General features: G+C 42.5%; 1 protein-coding gene across 1 annotated transcript in view; it reads left to right on the top strand.

The window, feature by feature from the left end:
* The window catches only part of PHF3 (PHD finger protein 3), a 172,795-nt gene that overhangs the window by 42,719 nt on the left and 109,725 nt on the right, over positions 1-20,351 (top strand). Inside the window, exons 2-5 of the mRNA XM_073569399.1 lie at positions 3,798-4,064; positions 8,856-9,005; positions 10,734-12,285; positions 16,971-17,286. Of these exons, the coding sequence (XP_073425500.1) occupies positions 3,821-4,064; positions 8,856-9,005; positions 10,734-12,285; positions 16,971-17,286 (2,262 nt within the window). The 5' untranslated portion in view covers positions 3,798-3,820. The remainder of the gene's footprint in view (positions 1-3,797; positions 4,065-8,855; positions 9,006-10,733; positions 12,286-16,970; positions 17,287-20,351) is intronic.

Genomic DNA, 20,351 nt, shown 5'->3' with positions numbered 1-20,351 from the left:
CCTCACTATGCTCCGTTCCATTGGCCTCAAGGACACTGTTCTCTCCTGGTTTCCCTCCTATCTCTCTGACCACTCCTATACTGTATCTTTTGCTGGTTCCTCCTCCTCTCATCTTCCCCTTACTGTTGGGGTTCCTCAAGGATCAGTCCTAGGCCCCCTCTCTTCTTTGTACACTGCCCCTATTGGTCAAACAATCAGTAGATTTGGTTTCCAGTACCATCTCTATGCAGATGACACCCAATTATACGCTTCTTCTCCTGACATCACGCCTGCCTTTCTAGAAAACACCAGCGATTGTCTAAATGCTGTGTCTAACATCATGTCCTCACTATATCTGAAACTGAACCTGTCAAAGACTGAACTCCTTGTGTTTCCTCCCGCTACTAATGTACCTATACTCGACATTGCCACTTCCGTGTGTGGTTCCACTATTACTCCCCAGCAACATGCCCGCTGTCTTGGGGTCATACTTGACTCCGAGCTTTCCTTTGCCCCCCACATCCGATCACTGGCTCGCTCTTGTTATCTGCACCTCAAAAACATTTATAGTATTCGACCTTTTCTTACTTTTGACTCCGCAGAAACTCTTACTGTTTCGCTTATTCATTCTCGTCTCGACTATTGTAACTCTCTTCTAATCGGTCTCCCTCTTACCAAACTCTCCCCCCTCCAATCTGCCTTGAATGCTGCAGCCAGGATCATATTCCTTGCCAATCGTTACACTGATGCCTCTACCTTGTGCCAGTCATTACTCTGGCTACCCATCCACTCCAGAATCCAGTACAAACTTATTACCCTCACCCACAAAGCTCTCCATGGCTCAGCATCACCCTACATCTCTTCCCTTGTTTCAGTATAAATCCCTACCCGCGCCCTCCGTACTGCTGATGACCTGAGGTTGATATTTTCAATAATCAGAAGCTCCCACTCCCGTCTCCCAGACCATACACGTGCTGTGCCAATTCTTTGGAATGCACTTCCCAGGTCAATACGATTAGTCCCCAATCCCTTCAATTTTAAGCGTTGCATTTTTGTGCGCTCGGCGCAGCGCCAAGAGGGCGCAAGCGCCGGCAAAATCATACCAGCGCATGGCCAGCGTACCCAACGCTAAATATAGGGTACGCTGATCGCATGCAGCGTCATGTGATTGTAGGAGGAGCTGACCAGAGGAGGCGCAGCCGGGGGCGGGGCTTAGCGGCGGCCATGGCTGCGCCTCAGTACGCTAGTCTGAAAGTAGCCTTAGTCATGTGCCTGTCCTTTTACATATGTATTACCAGTCGCCTGGTATTTTTTTTTTGCCATTGTAAATTTTGTGATAAAAGACAAGAGTTTCTTTCTCTGAAGATATTCTTTGGTTATTTAACTGCTTTCTTGCTGTGGATTTCCATATTATCAGCCACAAGTATTATATCAGATTGTCTGCATATATAATGTAGGCTTAGAGGGAACATTTTCAGAAATCCCTTGTCCAGTGTTTATGCTAATGAGCCACAAGTGCAGGGGCCTAGTTCCGCCTCTCTCCTTCGCTGCCGCCCTTCTGTCACTGACTGACAGGTCAGTTTCCTCGGTGACCTGCTCCCCCCCACCTGGATATTGCACAAGCGCCATCATTTCCAGGGTGGCACGTGTGCAGTAAGGTCCTGAGGCCATTGTGAGAGCTGGACTATTGAGCTAAGCATGCAGTGCCCCTGGAATGGTGATGCTTGCACAAGATCTTGGGTGGGATAGCAGGTCACAGAGAAGATTGACCTGTCAGGGACAGAGAAGCTGGAGAGTTGTAAGTGCTGGGCCATGCCCGCTGCACGTGCGGCTCATTACTATATAAAATTGTATACGGGATTTTACCGAAACTGAAACATGGATTGCTAAAACTAAGGAATGGATTTATTCAGCATTACAGTGACTTGACAGATAATAGTTGGGGTACAAAAACCTGCTGACAAGTTCCCTTTAAACAATAGTATATTCACAGAGTAGATAATGAGTATTCATTACAAGTATCTCCGTGATGCTTATCCAAAAACATATGACTATTCTTTAGGCATGTTCACCTACTGCTTGCCCTAAATATGGCTAAGGGTGTGTTCACACTGACGATTTGTAGCAGAAAATCTCCAAATACCATGAGGGGTTTAAAAAACGAGTTTTGATTGGAGAGTCACTGCTCAAAAAACTCTGTGTGAACACAACACACCGTCAGACCTCATTCAAATGTCCGTGATTTCTATTGTACGTAAAAGCAAGGACGGTCATTCATCAGCGTTCTGGATCCGAGTTTCATCAGTGTTTACCACAGACAGCACGCGGGGACAGTACACCGTTGCCATCTGTGTGCTGTCCGGGATTTTCACAGATTCACACGTGTATGACTGATTTTGATCCATAACTTGCATCAAAGAGGAATTTTTTTTGCGGACCATTTTATTCATAAAAAGCATGAATATGTGAGTAGCTCCAAAAACTGTATTGGGCATGGGTTCTGTCCATAAATAACACAGAACACCTTCTTGACTCAGGTCTTCCAACCCATTATGTACTAGATGAGGGTGTTCACACCAGCTTGAACTCCTGGGGTCATTGATAGCATCGACCTGAACTAATTAAACATTATAGATGCTTTGCTTATATAGCCCCATCATTTTTGCAGCACCTTGCAAATATCATCATCGCTGTCCCCAATGGGGCTCACTATCTAAATTCCCTATCAGTATGTCTTTGGAATGAGATGACAGAAGGCAGGACCATGGCCACCCTTTTCCTACTGCGAAGCAAATACATAGTGCCATTGTTTTCTGCTTCAGGTCTGTCCGCTCCAGAAACGTATCAGGCTTTGCCTGAAGACTTGTCTAATGGGCTGCATGTCAGTTTAAAGCCTCATTTACACGTCCATGTTGGACGTATGTGTGTTGTATCTGTACTGAGCATGACAACTGCATAGAAATATATGAAATTGTCATGCTTGGGTCCGGAGAACCACCAGCCAAACAGTGCACTGCGTCCCGATCTTGGTCTGCTTGAGACGGCCGTCTGACTACACCCAAAAATGTAAAAAAAAAGTTAGAGCCTCTCTTAGAATAGAAAAAATAAAGAACAAAAGGAAATGTCAATCTAAATAAGTTCCTAAATATATTTAATTAGTAAATCACAATCGTTTTGTCTTTTTTTTTACACTGGCACAAACCTATCCTATAATGTTGGTACAGGATCCTGGGAGTGAGATGCTTATATTGTTATTCAGAGAGCCGGCACACATAGGTTTGGGCGGCCTCTTCTTACCTCAGCACCTCTGGTGTCTGCAGTAGTAAGAGCCCATCTTCCAACACACAAAGGAGGGCAGAGCTTCTCCTGCACATGCTCAGAAGCATCCGGCCTAACATTTCAGGATAGGTTTCTCAGTGAAACAAGGCAGCAGCCATTTTAATTCTATACTGTTTTTATTTTCACGGTGGGGGGGGCAAATGATCAGATTGGGAAGCTGCTGTCTTAGTATTGGACAACCTCTTTAAAGCATAAAAAATTGCATACTTTTCACTTCCATTCTGCTGCCAACTTACATCTAATGTGTGGCCATCAATAGCTGCTGTGTAACTTATCGGACCTGCCATGGTATTATGCTCTTTACTGCCGAGAATCCCGTACAATTCTAACTTGGGTCTGATGGCAGAATGATACATCAAGAAGTCAGGACTAGATAAGTAAGCATTTTATGTAGATTTTCTCTGCAGTGTGTTCATTATGTTGTTGAATAATGTTAAAGAACTTTCTGCAGTTGAGTAACCCTAGATGTTTTTTCACAGGACTGAAATATACAGAATTCTTCATGGATATAGTTGACACATTCAACCATTTAATCCCTAGTGAACATTTGGATGATGCCCTATTTCTAGGCGATAACCTAGAAAGTGAAGGCTGTGACGATTTTGCCACAAGCCAACATGTCGTTGAAGACTCCTTGAAGAACATGCTGAGTGACAAGGATCCTATGCTTGGATCGGCAAGCACCCAATTCTGTCTACCAGTTTTGGACAACGCTGAACCCAATTTCCAATTACCAACCACAACAGGTGTGTGAATATACAAAATATGTGCATTTTAGACACATATCAACGGAATCTAAAGTTCAGAAATTGGGTCAGATCTGAGCCAGCAGGGTAGTTTAAGATACAAATATTCTGCTGTTAAGCAATGTCAAAACTATTCCCATATCAGTATTAATTTTACGCGATAGAATAATATTGAGCAGTAATAAAAATACTGTGTATGGAAATTTCAACTTGGGGTGAAAGTCATTAAAGTCAGCCAAACACAACAATGTGTATGGGAGCATTTTGCCTTTCCTACAATAATGATTTCTGGCAGAGAGGGATTAGGCATTTTTTTTAAATTTTTGTTATTCTTTTTCCTTATCAAGCTGGAATCACACCAGCGTATGGCATCAGATGCAAGAGCCATGCTACTGTGCTGCCTGCGGATCACAGCGCAGGTGCGGAGAAGATGGAGAAAGTAATTTCACCATTTCCTCCATTGCTCGTCTCTGCGTATATCGGACTGCACTGAGGTTTCATCCCGAGTGCCATGTAATGTTTCACTCGCACCCATAGGTTTGCATGCAATGCTTGTTCTCACGCCGAATAGGCATGAGAAAATAATGGCAGATCAGAGCTGCTCCATAGAATAACACTGGGCAGAGTGCTATGTGATGTTTTATCGAATTGCACTCGGCCGTGTTATACGGTAGTGTGACTCCGAAGCATACATGCACGTTTCGGTGAGTTCATGCTTGGGAGAGAACTGATATATCCATTGTATATGGTCAGCTTTAGTTGAGCATTATATGGGTCCACCTGCCAAAAACAGAGCACCAACATTTAGTTTTTCAAATGGAGTATAGAAGAATTTCAGACAGGTATAAGCTTTTCAAAGTATAGAGATGTTAATAGTATTTGCTACATGAAAGATAGACAGTCGTGGCCGAAAGTGCTGGCACCCTTGAAATTGTTTGAGAAAATTAGGTATTTCTCCCAGAAAATTATTGCAATTACACATGTTTTTTTGTACATGTTTATTTTCTTTGTGTGCATTTGAACAACACAAAAAAAATGCGAATTGGACATCATTTCACACAAAACCCCAAAAATGAGCAAGACAAAATTGTTGGTACCCTCAACTTAATATTTGGTTGTACACCCTTTGAAATACCTGCAATTAATCGCTTTCTATAACCATCAACAAGCTTCTTACACCTCTCAACTGGAATTTTGGACCACTCTTTGCAAACTGCTCCAGGTCTCTCATACAGTCATATGTTAAAGTTTGGACACCCCTATTAATGTTAACCTTTTTTCTTTATAACAATTTTGGTTTTTGCAACAGCTATTTCAGTTTCATATATCTAATAACTGATGGACTCAGTTATATTTCTGGATTCAAATGAGGTTTATTGTACTAACAGAAAATGTGCAATCTGCATTTTAACAAAATTTGACCGGTGCAAAAGTATGGGCACTTCAACATAAAAGTGACATTAATATTTCGTAGATCCTCCTTTTGCAAAAATAACAGCCTCTAGTCGCTTCCTGTAGCTATTAATGAGTTCCTGGATGAAGGTATTTGTGACCATTCCTGCTTACAAAACAATTCCAGTTCAGTTAAGTTTGATGGTCGCCGAGCATGGACAGCCCGCTTCAAATCATCCCACAGATGTTCAATGATATTCAGGTCTGGGGACTGGGATGGCCATTCCAGAACATTGTAATTGTTCCTCTGCATGAATGCCTGAGTAGATTTGGAGCGGTGTTTTGGATCATTGTCTTGCTGAAATATCCATCCCCTGCGTAACTTCAACTTCGTCACTGATTCTTGCACATTATTGTCAAGAATCTGCTGATACTGAGTTGAATCCATGCGACCCTCAACTTTAACAAGATTCCCGGTGCCGGCATTGGCCACACAGCCCCAAAGCATGATGGAACCTCCACCAAATTTTACTGTGGGTAGCAAGTGTTTTTCTTGGAATGCTGTGTTTTTTAGCCTCCATGCATAACGCCTTTTTGTATGACCAAACAACTCAATCTTTGTTTCATCAGTCCACAGGACCTTCTTCCAAAATGTAACTGGCTTGTCCAAATGTGCTTTTGCATACCTCAGGCGACTCTGTTTGTGGCGTGCTTGCAGAAACGGCTTCTTTCGCATCACTCTCCCATACAGCTTCTCCTTGTGCAAAGTGCGCTGTATTGTTGACCGATGCACAGTGACACCATCTGCAGCAAGATGATGCTGCAGGTCTTTGGAGGTGGTCTGTGGATTGTCCTTGACTGTTCTCACCATTCTTCTCTGCCTTTCTGATATTTTTCTTGGCCTGCCACTTCTGGGCTTAACAAGAACTGTACCTGTGTTCTTCCATTTCCTTACTATGTTCCTCACAGTGGAAACTGACAGGTTAAATCTCTGAGACAACTTTTTGTATCCTTCCCCTGAAAAGCTATGTTGAATAATCTTTGTTTTCAGAGCATTTGAGAGTTGTTTTGAGGAGCCCATGATGCCACTCTTCATAGGAGAATCAAATAGGAGAACTACTTGCAAGTGGCCACCTTAAATACCTTTTCTCATGATTTGATACACCTGGCTATGAAGTTCAAAGCTCAATGAGGTTACAAAACCAATTTAGTGCTTCAGGAAGTCAGTAAAAAGTAGTTAGGAGTGTTCAAATCAAGAAAATGATAATGGTGCCCATACTTTTGCACCGGTCAAATTTTGTTTAAATGCAGATTGCACATTTTCTGTTCGTACAATAAACCTCATTTGAATCCAGAAATATAACTGAGTCCATCAGTTATTAGATATATGAAACTAAAATAGCTGTTGCAAAAAACAAAATTGTTATAAAGAAAAAAGGTTAACATTAATAGGGGTGCCCAAACTTTAACATATGACTGTATTTGAGGTTATGACACTGAGGAACGCTGGTAAGATCCAATGTGGAGCAGAACAAAGGGAGTCAGCCATAGGAGAAGGAAGCAGAGCCCATCTCTGCAGATAAGACAGGTGTGAAACAGAAATGTTAGCAAGACTTATTCTGGTTTCATAGGTCTGTGAAACATGGGACTTGGACAGGGATGGGCAACTAATTTTCCCGAGGGGCCAATAGAGAGACTGTGACTGTTGTGGAGGGCTGAATCAGTAGGCTGAAATTAATTCTGCTCAATTTTAATATTGACATATTAATTACATTTAATAATAATATAAAATAAATATATCACTTACTATTGAGCAGAATTAAGTATGCTGACATCCTCCTGTATACCATTTGAGTCCCCACATAGCCTCCCCATGATCATCATGAGACTGACATAGCCAGCCTCCCCATAATCATCATGAGACCCACATAGCCAGCCTCCCCATGATCATCATGAGACCCCACATAGCCTCCCCATGATCAGCCTGAGACCCCACGTAGCTTCCCCGTGATCAGCATGAGACCCCACATAGCCTCCCCGTGTCCAGCATGAGAACCTACATAGCCTCCACATGTCCAGCATGAGACTTCACATAGCCTCCCCGTGTCCAGCATAACAACGATATAGTCTCCTCATGTGCAGCATGAGACCCCATAGCCTCCCCATGTCCAGCCAAACATCCCATACTCGTGAAAAAAAACAACACATACCTCATTCCCTTTCCGCCAGCGCTCTGCCTCTGCTCTCTCCGATGCACTGACTTTCCGCAATGCACAGCTGATATGATAAAATGACGTCATTGCGTCAGCTGTCTCACGCTGATTGGTGGAAGAAGAGGCCGGTAGGGTAGCATCCTGCAGATGCAGGTACTGGTGACAGTGGGCGGCAGACAGACTGGGGAGGGCAAGGTGCGGTCCCGTAGGCCACTGTTTTCAGCCTCTCAAAGAAAGAGAGTCCACACCCTTACCTGCCCTAAGTGCAAAAACCTAAAACAAAACTGAATGAGATGAACTGGAATATAAGTTATTAATATTTATTTTTATATAGCGCTAACATATTCTGCAGCGCTTTACAGGTTGCACACATTATCATCACTATCCCCAATGGGGCTCACAATCTAAATTCCCTATCAGTATGTCTTTGGAATGTGGGAGGAAACTGGAGTACTCGGAGGAAACCCACGCCAACACGGGGAGAACGTACAAACTCCTTACAGATGTTGTCCTTGGTGGGATTCAAACCCAGGACTCCAGCGCTGCAAGGCTGCAGTGCTATCCAGTATACTTGCAACGTGTAAGAGCATGTTCACACTGAACAGACAAAATCCAAGACCAAAAACAAAATAAGCGAATACCCAACAGTAAATACATAAACTGTTAACTTTTTTTCTCAAAAAAAAATTGTAAAGCCATCCCATCATGTCAAGGTGACCCATTTAAAGACCGCTAAGTGCTGAACATAAGTTCAATAATTGAAAGAAAAATAAATAGCATTGCAGATTTCATCACATTTGCTGAAAAAAAAAGAAAAGCTGCACAGCATGCTGTTTTTTTTTCTGTTAAATTGCCGAATATCAATTAGAACTCCATTTCTATCAGTCGTCATAAGATGTGTGACAAATCTGGTGCTGCCTCTTTCTATAAAGGTCAACGCAGATGTAATACAGAAGAACAAACCCTAGATAATATGCAGATTTACTGAATTACTCTAATGTCTGGCTGCACTACAAACACAATAAACATGGCTCCTTTGTTTGCAATATTCCGAAAAAGAAAAAAAGTTAGGTAACTATTTTTTATCTTTGCTTAAAAGGGTTGATGATTTTCTCAGTTCTTGTGTGTCAAGAAAAGTCTTCCTGCTTGTTAGATTTTTGTCTCTTTTTTTTCCCCCCCACCTAAGGTGTTGGTCTTGATGACATAATGGATGTTGGTGTCGATAAAGTCAGTGTCAATGATGTAGAAGATCTCATTCTTTCTGATAAAAATGTAAATAAATTGGATGAAGCATCTAGGAAATTGGTGAGGAAATCTCCACGCTTAAAAGCACAGGGTAAGTAACTTGAACTTTGCATTCATGATGCTACTGCATATTATAGTACCATACACATACCGTATAGTACTGTACACATACCGTATGTTAACGTACACATACAGATGGGCAGGTGCTCATGTCATGTTTCACCTGTTACCTTAAAATCACTCTTATCTGTTCTTATATGCAGGTGCACACGCTAAGTGTTTTCTGCAGACACATCTGCATCAAAAACATGAGTCTTGGCAAGAAAAAAGCTGCATAAAAAACCTGCGAATTTTGTGTGCATTTCTGATGCTTTTTTAATGCCCTTTTCCCCCTTTATTAGACTGGGTGAAAAACATTGAAAGAAACTGCTTCAAATCTGTAAGGAAAAATAAGCAACATGTGCATGAGTTCTCAGAAATCACATTAACTTTTCTAGGAAGTAAAATGCTCTATTTTTCATGGCAAAAACACCCAGAAAAGAAAACACGGGAAAAGCGCTGCTTGTGCACATACCCTTACTGACCTGTAAGGTAGCCATTAAAGAGATTCTTGCTATCACAGACCTCAGACCTGCATCATGGTGAAGAGCACAGTTATGACACACACAAACTCTTCACTAAATGTGGTTCAAGCCTCTGTGTACCTTCTGTGCTCTCATTTCTCAGATCATTTTGCCTCGAGCTGAAGACTTAAGTAATCGTGATGCAAACCGATTAGTCAAGATCTGTTTCCTAAATTTCCCAGTGAAAAAAATATGGTTGTTAGGCTGTGTGTTCTTTACAACCAGAATGGGATGAGTTGACTACTCATCTTAAAGAATGGTAGTGAGATGACACCATTGACAGAAAAAGCAGTGTTGCAGAATTAATCTCTGTGATATTAAAGAGAACTTCTTAGCTGATATTTTTTTCCCTTTGAATGCCACTGTCAGTGCCTTTTATTCATCTTAATGCACATCCCTACAGCAATACAGAAGCGAAACATACCTTTTGTAAGATAGATCGGTCCCGTACTGCATGCAAATCTGTGCCAAGTGGTGTGATGGATGTCTCCAGACCAAATTTGTCAGTATGTCTCTACCTGCAGTCGCCGCCCCTCCAACATTGATTAATGTCTCAGACCTTAATTTCTCCTACAAGGTGGTATTAAGACATTATCTACTTCAATAAAAGGCAGAGGGGTCTGCGATTGCAGACGGATGGGTGCACAGTTCTAAAACTATCAAACGATGCAGCCCTACTGTGAGGTTATAAAAAGGATGTAGGTAAGTGCATGAAGATGCAGACAAGGTGCTGGCAGCAGTATTTAAAGGAAAAGCTTCCGACAGTTCTTCTTTTAAACTGTACTTCTAATTTTATAGAAAAATGATGATAGTTCAGGAGAACAAACAATAAAATAAAATCACTCACATCGCAGATTCTGCCGCTGTGGTCTGCACTGTAGGCTGCTAATATCTGTTCACCATCATCTAATAGTGGAACCAGTGCTGTAGCATTGTGATTCTGGATACAGAAGTCTAGAAGACCGCGCAGTGTCCTAGTGCATGAATATTGTCAACGTGAAAAATAAACCATGGCTGTCCTAGGCAGCAATGTAGAAACAGAATCTGCTGTGCAGTGTATTGCAAAGACGACAATTGCTTATACCCCAACACTGTCAATGGTTTTTACAAGTAAATTTACAACAGTCTAATCAGATGCTAGTGTTCCATATAAAATGATGTAGTTTCAAATTGATTTCTGTTTTATTTCTAAACAGAATCCACAAGATCGCTGAGGCAAAGCACAGTTGAGAAATCTTCAAATCCCGTACAGGTTTCAAGTCCCAAAAAAGCAAAATTTTCGAGGAAAGATACAGCTGTAGATAAAGTAAAAGAGGAGGAAGACGTTCTACAGATAGAGACTAATGATGTAAGAAGCAGTGGAACAATTCCGTTAGAAGAAACGAGCACATCTCCAGAAAGTTCAAGGAGATCGACAAGAATAGCTAATAAGGATAAAATTAATACTGATGAAAATAAAACGACAGATGAGTATCTAAGTCCAGTAAATGATCTTTTGTCTAATACGGAGTACATTTTGGAAAAAGCAGGGGATAAGGCAGACATTTTACGTGAGGATGTCCTTAGTTTACTTCATGAAAATTCTAATAAAGTTTTGGATGAAATGACAGAACGTGACTCTAGTAATTCAGATGGACAACATGCTAGTGGCCAAGCCTTAGCAGCACCAAGCGATGATAAAGAATATTCCTTGTATCAGCCTGAAGATAAAAAGACAGATAAAATATATGATAAAGTTCATCAGGAGTTGGCCCTTTTATCAGGAGTTGAATGTAATCTGGATGTGAAAGCAGTGGTGCACCCTGAAATGAATGATGAATGTATGTTGCAAAATGCTGGTAAAGGATCTACACAGGGAAGCAGTGTAGAGACTCGTTTCATTTCTTCTGAAGTTTTAGATCCCATCATTAAGTTAAATACTGAACCTGATATTTCTGCTCTTGAAAGTACCACTCAAAATCCCCCTGGAATCTGGAAAAGGGAAGAAAAGGTTCAAGTGACACAGAATGAAATAACAGCTGAGAATGATATTAACGAAACGAAAAGTCGTAACAGAAAAGGTGTAAAAAAAGTCAAATTAACTTCTTCCAAATTTCCAGCGTGTGAAGAAAATTTGGAGAAGAGCCTAGTGCCCTCAAAACGTGCCAGCTTAAATAATAACCCTCAAATTCAGACTAAAATCACTAAAAATGTCAACCCTCCATCTGTAAGCCAACCTGAAAAAAATAAAATTATCAAATTAAAGAAGAAATTATCTGATGGTAAGAAAGCCGATAAAGTTCCTTTAAAGAGTAAAATGGCAAAGAAATTGGATCTGGTGGACAAGAAGCGGAACCCGTCCACGTTGTTAAAACAATTGGATGATGCATTAAGAGATGGTCATGGAAGTTTTAAAGAAGTGGCTCAAGTGAGTCCATCTCGTGCTCGTTCTAGGAGCTTGTCTCATTCAAATGACAAGGCTGTCCATAAACAGGCATCATCTAAAGTGAGCCATCAAACCAAGGACGATGACGAAAAGAAAGAGGTGGCAACTGAGCAGTCAGAAGAGAGAAGCAAGCTGAAAAAGTCACTGCCGCCTCGCCAGAGAAGGAGTAGTAAAAGTGTTTCTGTGGATGAGCCTCCATTGTTCATTCCTGACAACATTCCCACTATAAAAAAAGAAGGAACAGATGTAACATCTCCAACTGAAAAGTATATTTGGAACCCAACAAGACATTGTAGTTCTTGTAGAAAGCTTCATGGAAATAGGTAGGCATTTTTTGTACCATTATGTCTTTGCTATATTAGTCACTTCATTTTTATTTTTTTTTATTTAAAGTACTGTTTGGTGTTACACGTAATTGTGCACTTTTGATCTTGTAACACAGAGATTGAAAAAAAAAAAAATCTGCATTTTCCTTTTATTTTTATCATTCATATTTTAGACTGAATAACCTAATAAATGTATTATTATGGCCATGTACAGTAAAGAGTTTGGACACCCCTTTTCATGCAGTGGTTCTTAATGGAATGTGCACATTGTACAGTAGATTCAGCCTACAAGCAGTAAAACCACGAGAGGACATATATGGAAAGAAGGAGTGACAAAACACATGAAGCACACCACAATATGCTTGAAACCTTAGATTTCTCAAACTACTCCCTTCCTTTTGCTCTGAAAATGTATTTACTCCCTAATTATCTCAAGCAGCTTCATTATTTAGTCACTTGGAATGGCTTCCAGGGAACAGGTATGCTTCGTAAAGAGTTAATTTGCGGAATCATCGGCTTTCAGAAAGTATTTTTGCACATCAGGTCTGTATTGCAGAGGCAGAATTGGAACACTGTTCCATAAAATAGCCATCTCTATTCCATAACTGTTCTAAGCCAAAATATGGCAAAAACTCCTCAAGTAAAGGGAAACAATTGTACATCAAAATTTTAAGGCACAAAGGTCATACAATTCAGAACATTGCTAGAACCTTGAATGTATCCTATGTTCAGTCATAAAAAAACATTAATCGCTATGATGAAACTGGCTTTTGTGAGGACTGTTCCAATAAAGTAAGACAAATATTTACCACTGATCTAGAGGATAAGTTCATCAGAGTTACCAGCTATAGAAACCACAAATTGACAGCACCTCAGAATGCAATCCTCATAAATGATGCATAGAAATCAAGTGGCAGACACAATTTAACATCAGCAGGTCTTTTGGGCTGAATTGGTACAAACCATTTACTACTAAAGACCATAAACAAGAAGCGCCTTGTTTAGTGGACATTAGATCAGTGGAAATCTGTACTGTGGTTTGACGAGTCAAAATCAGTTTTTTTTTTAAATACCATCCGCCATGAAAAGGTGAGCAAATGGTTTGTGCATGTGTGGTGCCCAGCGTGAAGCATGAAGGTGGAGGTGTGGGAATACTTTGGTGCTTTATTCCAATTACATTGCACACTTATCCAGCATGGCCACCAGAACATTCTGCATTGATTTGCTGGTCCATCTTGTTTGCAATTAGTGTGACCATCATTTGTCACAACAGGACAATCGCCTAACACACACCTCCAGGCTATGCTCCCAAGAAGGAGTGCATTGGCTTGCTATCTCAAATGACTGCGTCCCCACAATCACAGGACCTCAACCTAATTGAGGTGGTTTAGAATGTGTTGGACTGCATAGTAAAGGAAAATCAGCCAACAAGTGCTCAGCCCCTCAGGAAACTGCTTCACAACTGTTGGAGAGCCATTCCAGGTGAAACCTGATGAAGGTGCTTGAGACAATGCCAAGGGGCCAAACCTATTAGAATAATAAGGAGCTACTTTAAGCAGTGTAAGATTTTAACACATATTCTAGTGTTTCACACATGTTTCTTTACTCCTTGTGTTCTGTTGTGCTTTTGCTGCCTTTTGTGTGAAACTACAATGTGCACAATTCAATAGAAATAAAGAAAACCTTTACTTGGACAGGTTTGTCCAAACTTTTGACCGATACTGTGTATACTTAATAATAATGCTTTTATGTTATATATGTGTCAGAAAAGTGTTATACAAAAAAACACTTTTTTGTACATTTTATTTGGCATTCTGTTTTTATAATATAATGTTTAATACATGTACTGCTATACATTTTATATATGTACTTCTATACTGCATTCTAATACATATTGCATGCTCTTTAGTTTTTTCTATGAACTTCTACCAGTTCTAAGAATGGGAGTTGTTCTAGACACGTGTATCAGTGAATAATGTCTTTCTAAGCCAAACACGCCAAATTTGTGTTTCTATTTTCCTCCAACATGAAAAATTTAGTTCAGCAATGTGTTCTGTATGGGGAGAGGAGAATAACTCACTAGCAGACATCACTAATGGAGGCTTATCTCCAGGAAAAGCAAGATTAGTCATTAAAATTGGGGTAGAGTCAGAAGGCCCTCCTACATATTAGATGGTCCTTTCTGCATATGCACAGTAGAGCGTCTAGCCACCTACCTATGCAGGAAACGGCAGCTGGTCCCATTCGTTAGGGCAACAGTGCACAGGTGACAAATGGGGGAGGGTAAGTCTCGGCATCATCTTCATTCTTGGGATTGGTGGAACTCTCAGAGGTCAGACCCCAACAATCATTTCATATCTTCACTGTGTGACATGGAAAATCTCTTTGAGTTTTCTGGATATGTTAGGCTACTTTCACACTAGCGGTTTTTTGCGCTGCGTGCGCAGTCCAAATGCATACAAAAAACGCATCAAGTGTTTTGCATGCGTTTGCTTATTTTATGCTCATGCATTTTAACCAGTTTGTAGCCATATTGACTCTTAAAACGCATGTGATTTTAAACGCTGACGTGCGCAGCGCACGCGTGCGCACGGAATGCGACTAAATAACACATTACAGCCTATGGGAACGCAGACGTGCGCATGTCCATGCGCACGTCTGCGTTCCCATAGGCTGTAATGTGTTATTTAGTCGCATTCCGTGCGCACGTGTGCGCATGCGTTTTTTTGAGACAGGTTGGACGGACCAAAAATGCAACAGGCTGCGTCCGGCGCGCCTGGGCGCACACCACAAAATAACGCACGCGCACGTAAATGCATACGAATCCGTGCAAACGCTAGCCCATGCGCCCCCATGTTAAAGATAGGGGATCAGGACGCATGCGCATGTACGCGCACGATGCGCTGCGTTAAAAAACGCTAGTGTGAAACCAGCCTTAATCACACAATTTTTTAACTGTTATCCAGTCTACCTTGTGTATTAAAGCTGATAGTTAACATGGTGTCCATCTGCATTACACATGACTGTGAACTATTTTATCTTGCAGTATATATTCTACAGCTCTGGCAAAAATTAAGAGACCACTGCAAAATTTTCAGTTTGTCGAATTTTTCTCTTTATAGGTATATTTTAGAGTAAAATGTAAATTGCTCTTTTATTCTATAAACTACTGACAACATGTCTCCAAATTTCCAAGCACTAAATTTTGTATTTATTTTCAGAAAATGAGAAATGTTCAAAATAACCAAAAAATGCAGTGCTTGCAGACCTCAAATAATGCTAACAAAGCAAGTTCATAATCATTTAGAAACAATACTAATGTTTTAACTCAGGATGAGTTCAGAAATCAATATTTTGTGGAATAACCATGATTGGAAAGCATGCGTCTTGGTATGCTTTCCACCAGTCTTTCACACTGCTTTTGGGTGACCTTATGCCACTCCTGGTACAAAAATGTAAGCAGTTCTTCTTTGTTTGATGGCTTGTGACTATCCATCTTCCTCTTGATTTTATTCCAGAGGTTTTCAATGGGGTTCAGGTCTGGAGATTAGGCTGGCCATGACAGGGATTTGATGTGGTTCATCCACCTAGGTGTGTGGCATGGCGCTTTGTCCTGCTGGAAAAAAAAAATCCTCTGTGGAACATTGCCTGAGGAGAAAGAATCAACTGTTTTTACAGGATAACCTTGTATGCAGCTTGATTCATACGTCTTTTGTAAAGATTAACCTGCCCAATTCCAGCCTTGCTGAAGCATCCCCAGATCATCACCGATCTTCCACCAAATTTCACAGTGGGTGCAAGACACGCCTGTCCAGGTCTCCGTCTAACCATTAGACGACCACGTGTTGGGAAAAGCTGAAAATTAGACTCATCAGAGATGACCTTACTCCAGTTCTCTATGGTCCAATCCTTATGGTCTTTGGCAAACTTCAGCCTGGCTCTCTTTTGCTTCTCATTGATGAATGGCTTTTTTCTACCTTTACATGACATGAGCCCTGTCTCTAGGAGCCTGTTACGAACTGTTCTTGCCGTGCACTTCACCTCAGCTGCCATTTGCCATTCCTTTTGTAGGTCACTTGATGTCATCCTGCAGTTGCTGAGTGAAATTTGAATAAGATGACGGTCATTCCAGTGAGTGGAGCGTCGTTTTCACCCTCTGCCGGTCTGTAGCTTTGTTGTCCCCAGTGTCTGCTGCTTGACCTTGTAATGGACTGATGTCTTAGAAATTTTAAGGATGGAGGCAACATGATGCTCACTGTATCCCTCTGCTAGTAAAGCCAGAATTGAGCCCCTTTTCCGCCCTCAAGACATTTCAACTCCTTTGGCATGGTTAAAAGTTCTTTTTTCATTCCTATTACTTTTGGGATATTACTAGCACTTGTTTTGCCATCCAGCTTGTCCTATTGCAAGAGGATTGTGAACACCACAGAAGATTTTTTTTTTTTTTTTTTTTACACTTTCCTTCTTTAAATAAGATTTGGTTCACGTGATCACCTAATCAGAAGCACATTAAGTAGAATGAGGTGTACTCTGGTTGGAATTCAACTGACACTGGAATGGAATGGCTGTCAGACATGTAGAGAAGGTGATTTTATAAAACTGTGCAGTGGTCTCTTAATTTTTTTTGCCGGAGCTGTATGTCATTAATTCCCATTCTAATGAGATATATTTTCCTTTATCAGGTTCATGGTGGGTTGTGGAAGGTGTGATGATTGGTTCCATGGAGAATGTGTTGGCTTAAGCCTAGCTCAAGCACAGCAAATGGAAGTGGATGACAAGGAATACATTTGTGCAAAGTGCTGTGCAGAAGAAGAAAAAATGGATATAGAAACAGATGTTTCTAGTGATAATCAGAAGAGCGATTTACCCCAAGATCTTAAAATGTTGGAAAATGATAAAACAATGATAACAGAATGTCATAGCTTACCTCCAGAAAAATACAAGCCAAGTGAGGATACCTTGAAAAACAAAGAACACAAAGTTAAGATCTCCAAAAAGGTATTGTATCTCTATACCTTTTTGGTTTGCCTGTCTACCACATGCAAATGATCTGGTTAATGGAGTGATATTTGCTCTCTCATGCCATTGAGTGGATGAGAGTGGTGGGTGGTTCATAGGAAAACTGCTGCCACTAGGAGGCAGACACCAAATTACGGTAAAAGTGTTAGCGTCTCTAAAGAATATAGCCCTACTACAAACACTGAGCTAAACTGTTCTAACTTGGTGTCCATAGGAAACAGACCTCCCTGCTTCTAGAAGCAAGTCCTTTCTGCCTTTATTATTTAAAAGGAACCTGTCACCCCCCCAAGGCGTTTTTAAGTAAAACAGTCATCTTGTGCAGCACTAATGCTGCATTCTGTCAAGGTGGCTCTTTTATTTAGCGTCCCTTCCACCGCAGAAATAATCGTTTATAAAATTGGTCAGACATAACAGAATTTTGACCGATCGGCAGGTCTTTCCCCCTCTGACACCGACACCTCGCATCCATCAGTCATTTCGTCCTTATGTCTTTGCTCCGCCTCCTCTGTGTTCAATTTCAAATTCTGGCACCTGCCCAGTAATACATTTTCTTGGGCATGCGCAGTTAGCGCTGCCCGTTCTCACATCACTTCATGGCCTGGCTATCGTGCCTGCGTGGACGTGCTGCCAGAGATCCCGCCCCGCAGTCGCTTATGATTTATTCACACTGCGGGGCTGGGAATTGTTAGCGTGGGTGGTCAGGAGCCGGAATCTCCAGGAGTGGACCCTCTGGACCGTGGCACTGAGGGGCCCCGGGCGAGCTGCCAGGTGGAACCGACCCCTATACAGGGACCGTTAGGAGCAGGCCCAGGGGTTCGAGTACCACGGTAGCCGGTACCGAGAGGGGCGGCTCAGGATGGACTGGAGTAGGACATTGGGACTGAAGTGTAGATGACAGAACAGGGCTGGCACACAGGAGACAGGAATGGATTAAGACTATAGCCTGGAACTTGGAGGAACTGAAGTGTAGGATGACAGGACAGAGTTGGAACACAGGAGACGGGAATAAAGGAGGACGGAAGGACGAGCAGGATGGAACAGGAACATGGAAGAAAGGCTACGAGGCTGCTGCAGGAAACACTGAGGACGGCACCGAGAGACTGTAGAGAGCACAGAAGGAAGCAGGGCCCAGTGTGCAAGGTAACACAACGATTAGGCGCCTCCCTCCTGATATAGCCCCGTCTGGTCTGCCATTGGTCCGAAGGTGCTTCCGGGTCAGGGCACAGCCGGAGCACAATAAGCAGCAGGGAGGCGCGGCCTATGGCGCATGCGCATTGCATGCAGGGATGGCGTTGGCCGCGAGCCCGTCAGAGGTGACCGCCGTGGCCATCGGGTGGAGAGAGGCTGCGGCGTGGGAGCGGAGGCCGGGTGAGTATGACGGAGCGGTGTAACAGGAATCTTGGGTATGAGAGCCGCAGAGAACGAACAATCTCGCACCCCTCCAATCTATTCTAAACTCTGCTGCCCGACTAATCCACCTGTCCCCCCGGCATTCCCCGGCCTCTCCCCTCTGTCAATCCCTGCACTGGCTCACCATTACCCAAAGACTCCAGTTCAAAACCCTAACCATGACATGCAAAGCCATCCACAACCTGAGTCCTCCATACATCTGTGACCTCGTCTCCCGGTAGTTACCTGCACGAAACCTCCGATCCTCCCAATATCTCCTTCTGTACGCCCCTCTTATCTTCTCTTCCCACAATCGCATACAAGACTTCTTACGCGCATCCCCCCTACTCTGGAACTCTCTACCACAACATATCAGACTCTCTCATACCATGGAAAACTTCAAAAAGAACCTGAAGACCTACCTCTTCCGACAAGCCTGCAGTAACCACCGATCCACCACACCGCTGCACGACCAGCTCTACTCTTGCCTACTGTATCCTCACCCATCCCTTGTAGATTGAGCCCTCGCGGGCAGGGTCCTCTCATCCTGTACCAGTCGTGCCTTGTATTGTTTAAGATTACTGTACTTGTATGTATTATGTATACTCCTCCTCACATGTAAAGCGCCATGGAATAAATGGCGCTATAATAATAATAATAGACTGGTTATGGCATTCAGATCAACAATGGGAGGAAAAGACACATAAATCCTTAGAGGGTATTCTGTTTGGGGGCCTGGAGGAAAAAAGGAAGCGCACCTTTCCAGTTAACACTAGGATATAGCCGCTCATAGATAAGGAGTGGAAGAAGCCGGAGAGTTCTAGTAGCCTGCCTTCATCTTCCAAAAGGAGGTGCCCCTTTCACGAGAAGGACTCGGAGGGTTGGGATAAAATCCCTAAAATCGACGGGGCAGTAGCAAAGTACTCTAAAAAAAAAAAAAAAAAAAAATCGTCCCTGCCCTTGGAGGACTCCGGCACGCTTAGAGACACATTAGATAAAAAAGCAGATGGGTTCCTGAGGCACACCTGGGAGGCAGCCGCAGGGTGTCTGAAGCCGGTAATAGCTGGGACATGTACCTCCCGCTCCCTCATGGTCTGACTGCAACAAATGGAGGAACAACTGGAGTAAGGTTCCAAGAGATGAAATCTTGTACAATATGACTGTTGCAAGGAGCAGTGGCCTTTCTAGCAGACTCCTTAGCAGACTATGTGAGATTGGCAGCTAGGGCAGCAAGCCTATCCAACGCGGCTAGACGGGCCTTGTGTCTAAAACGGTGTCCGGGAGACCTGCCTTCGAAAAATAGACTCTGCTCCTTCCCGTGTGACGGTCAGTTTCTCTTCGGTCAGAAACTAGAGGACATCTTAGAGAAGGTAGGGGATAAGAAGGGGGTTTCCCCATTTCTCGGGGGAAGCTAGGAAGCCTTCTTTTCGGAGGATAAAATTTAATAGGGGTTGTCCCCCGGGAGAAAAAAAGACCTGGGACTTCAAAGTTAGGAAGGGATCTGAATATATGTTCAGAGGGCCCTCTACATCATCAAAAAAGCCCCCCCCCCCCCTCCAATGACGTGAGGTCAGAGGTAGGGGGGAGGCTCTCTCTCCCTGCCTGGGTGAACATCTCCCCAGTCGCTGGATCTTAAGTGTCATCAAGGACGGTCT

Source organism: Dendrobates tinctorius, unplaced genomic scaffold (genome assembly GCF_039654945.1).
Source record: "Dendrobates tinctorius isolate UK_male_01 unplaced genomic scaffold, ASM3965494v1 ptg000024l, whole genome shotgun sequence".
NCBI classification, from domain to species: Eukaryota; Metazoa; Chordata; class Amphibia; order Anura; family Dendrobatidae; genus Dendrobates; species Dendrobates tinctorius.
The sequence above is the reverse complement of the archived record's forward strand: the minus strand, read 5'-3'. Positions and strand labels throughout refer to the sequence as shown.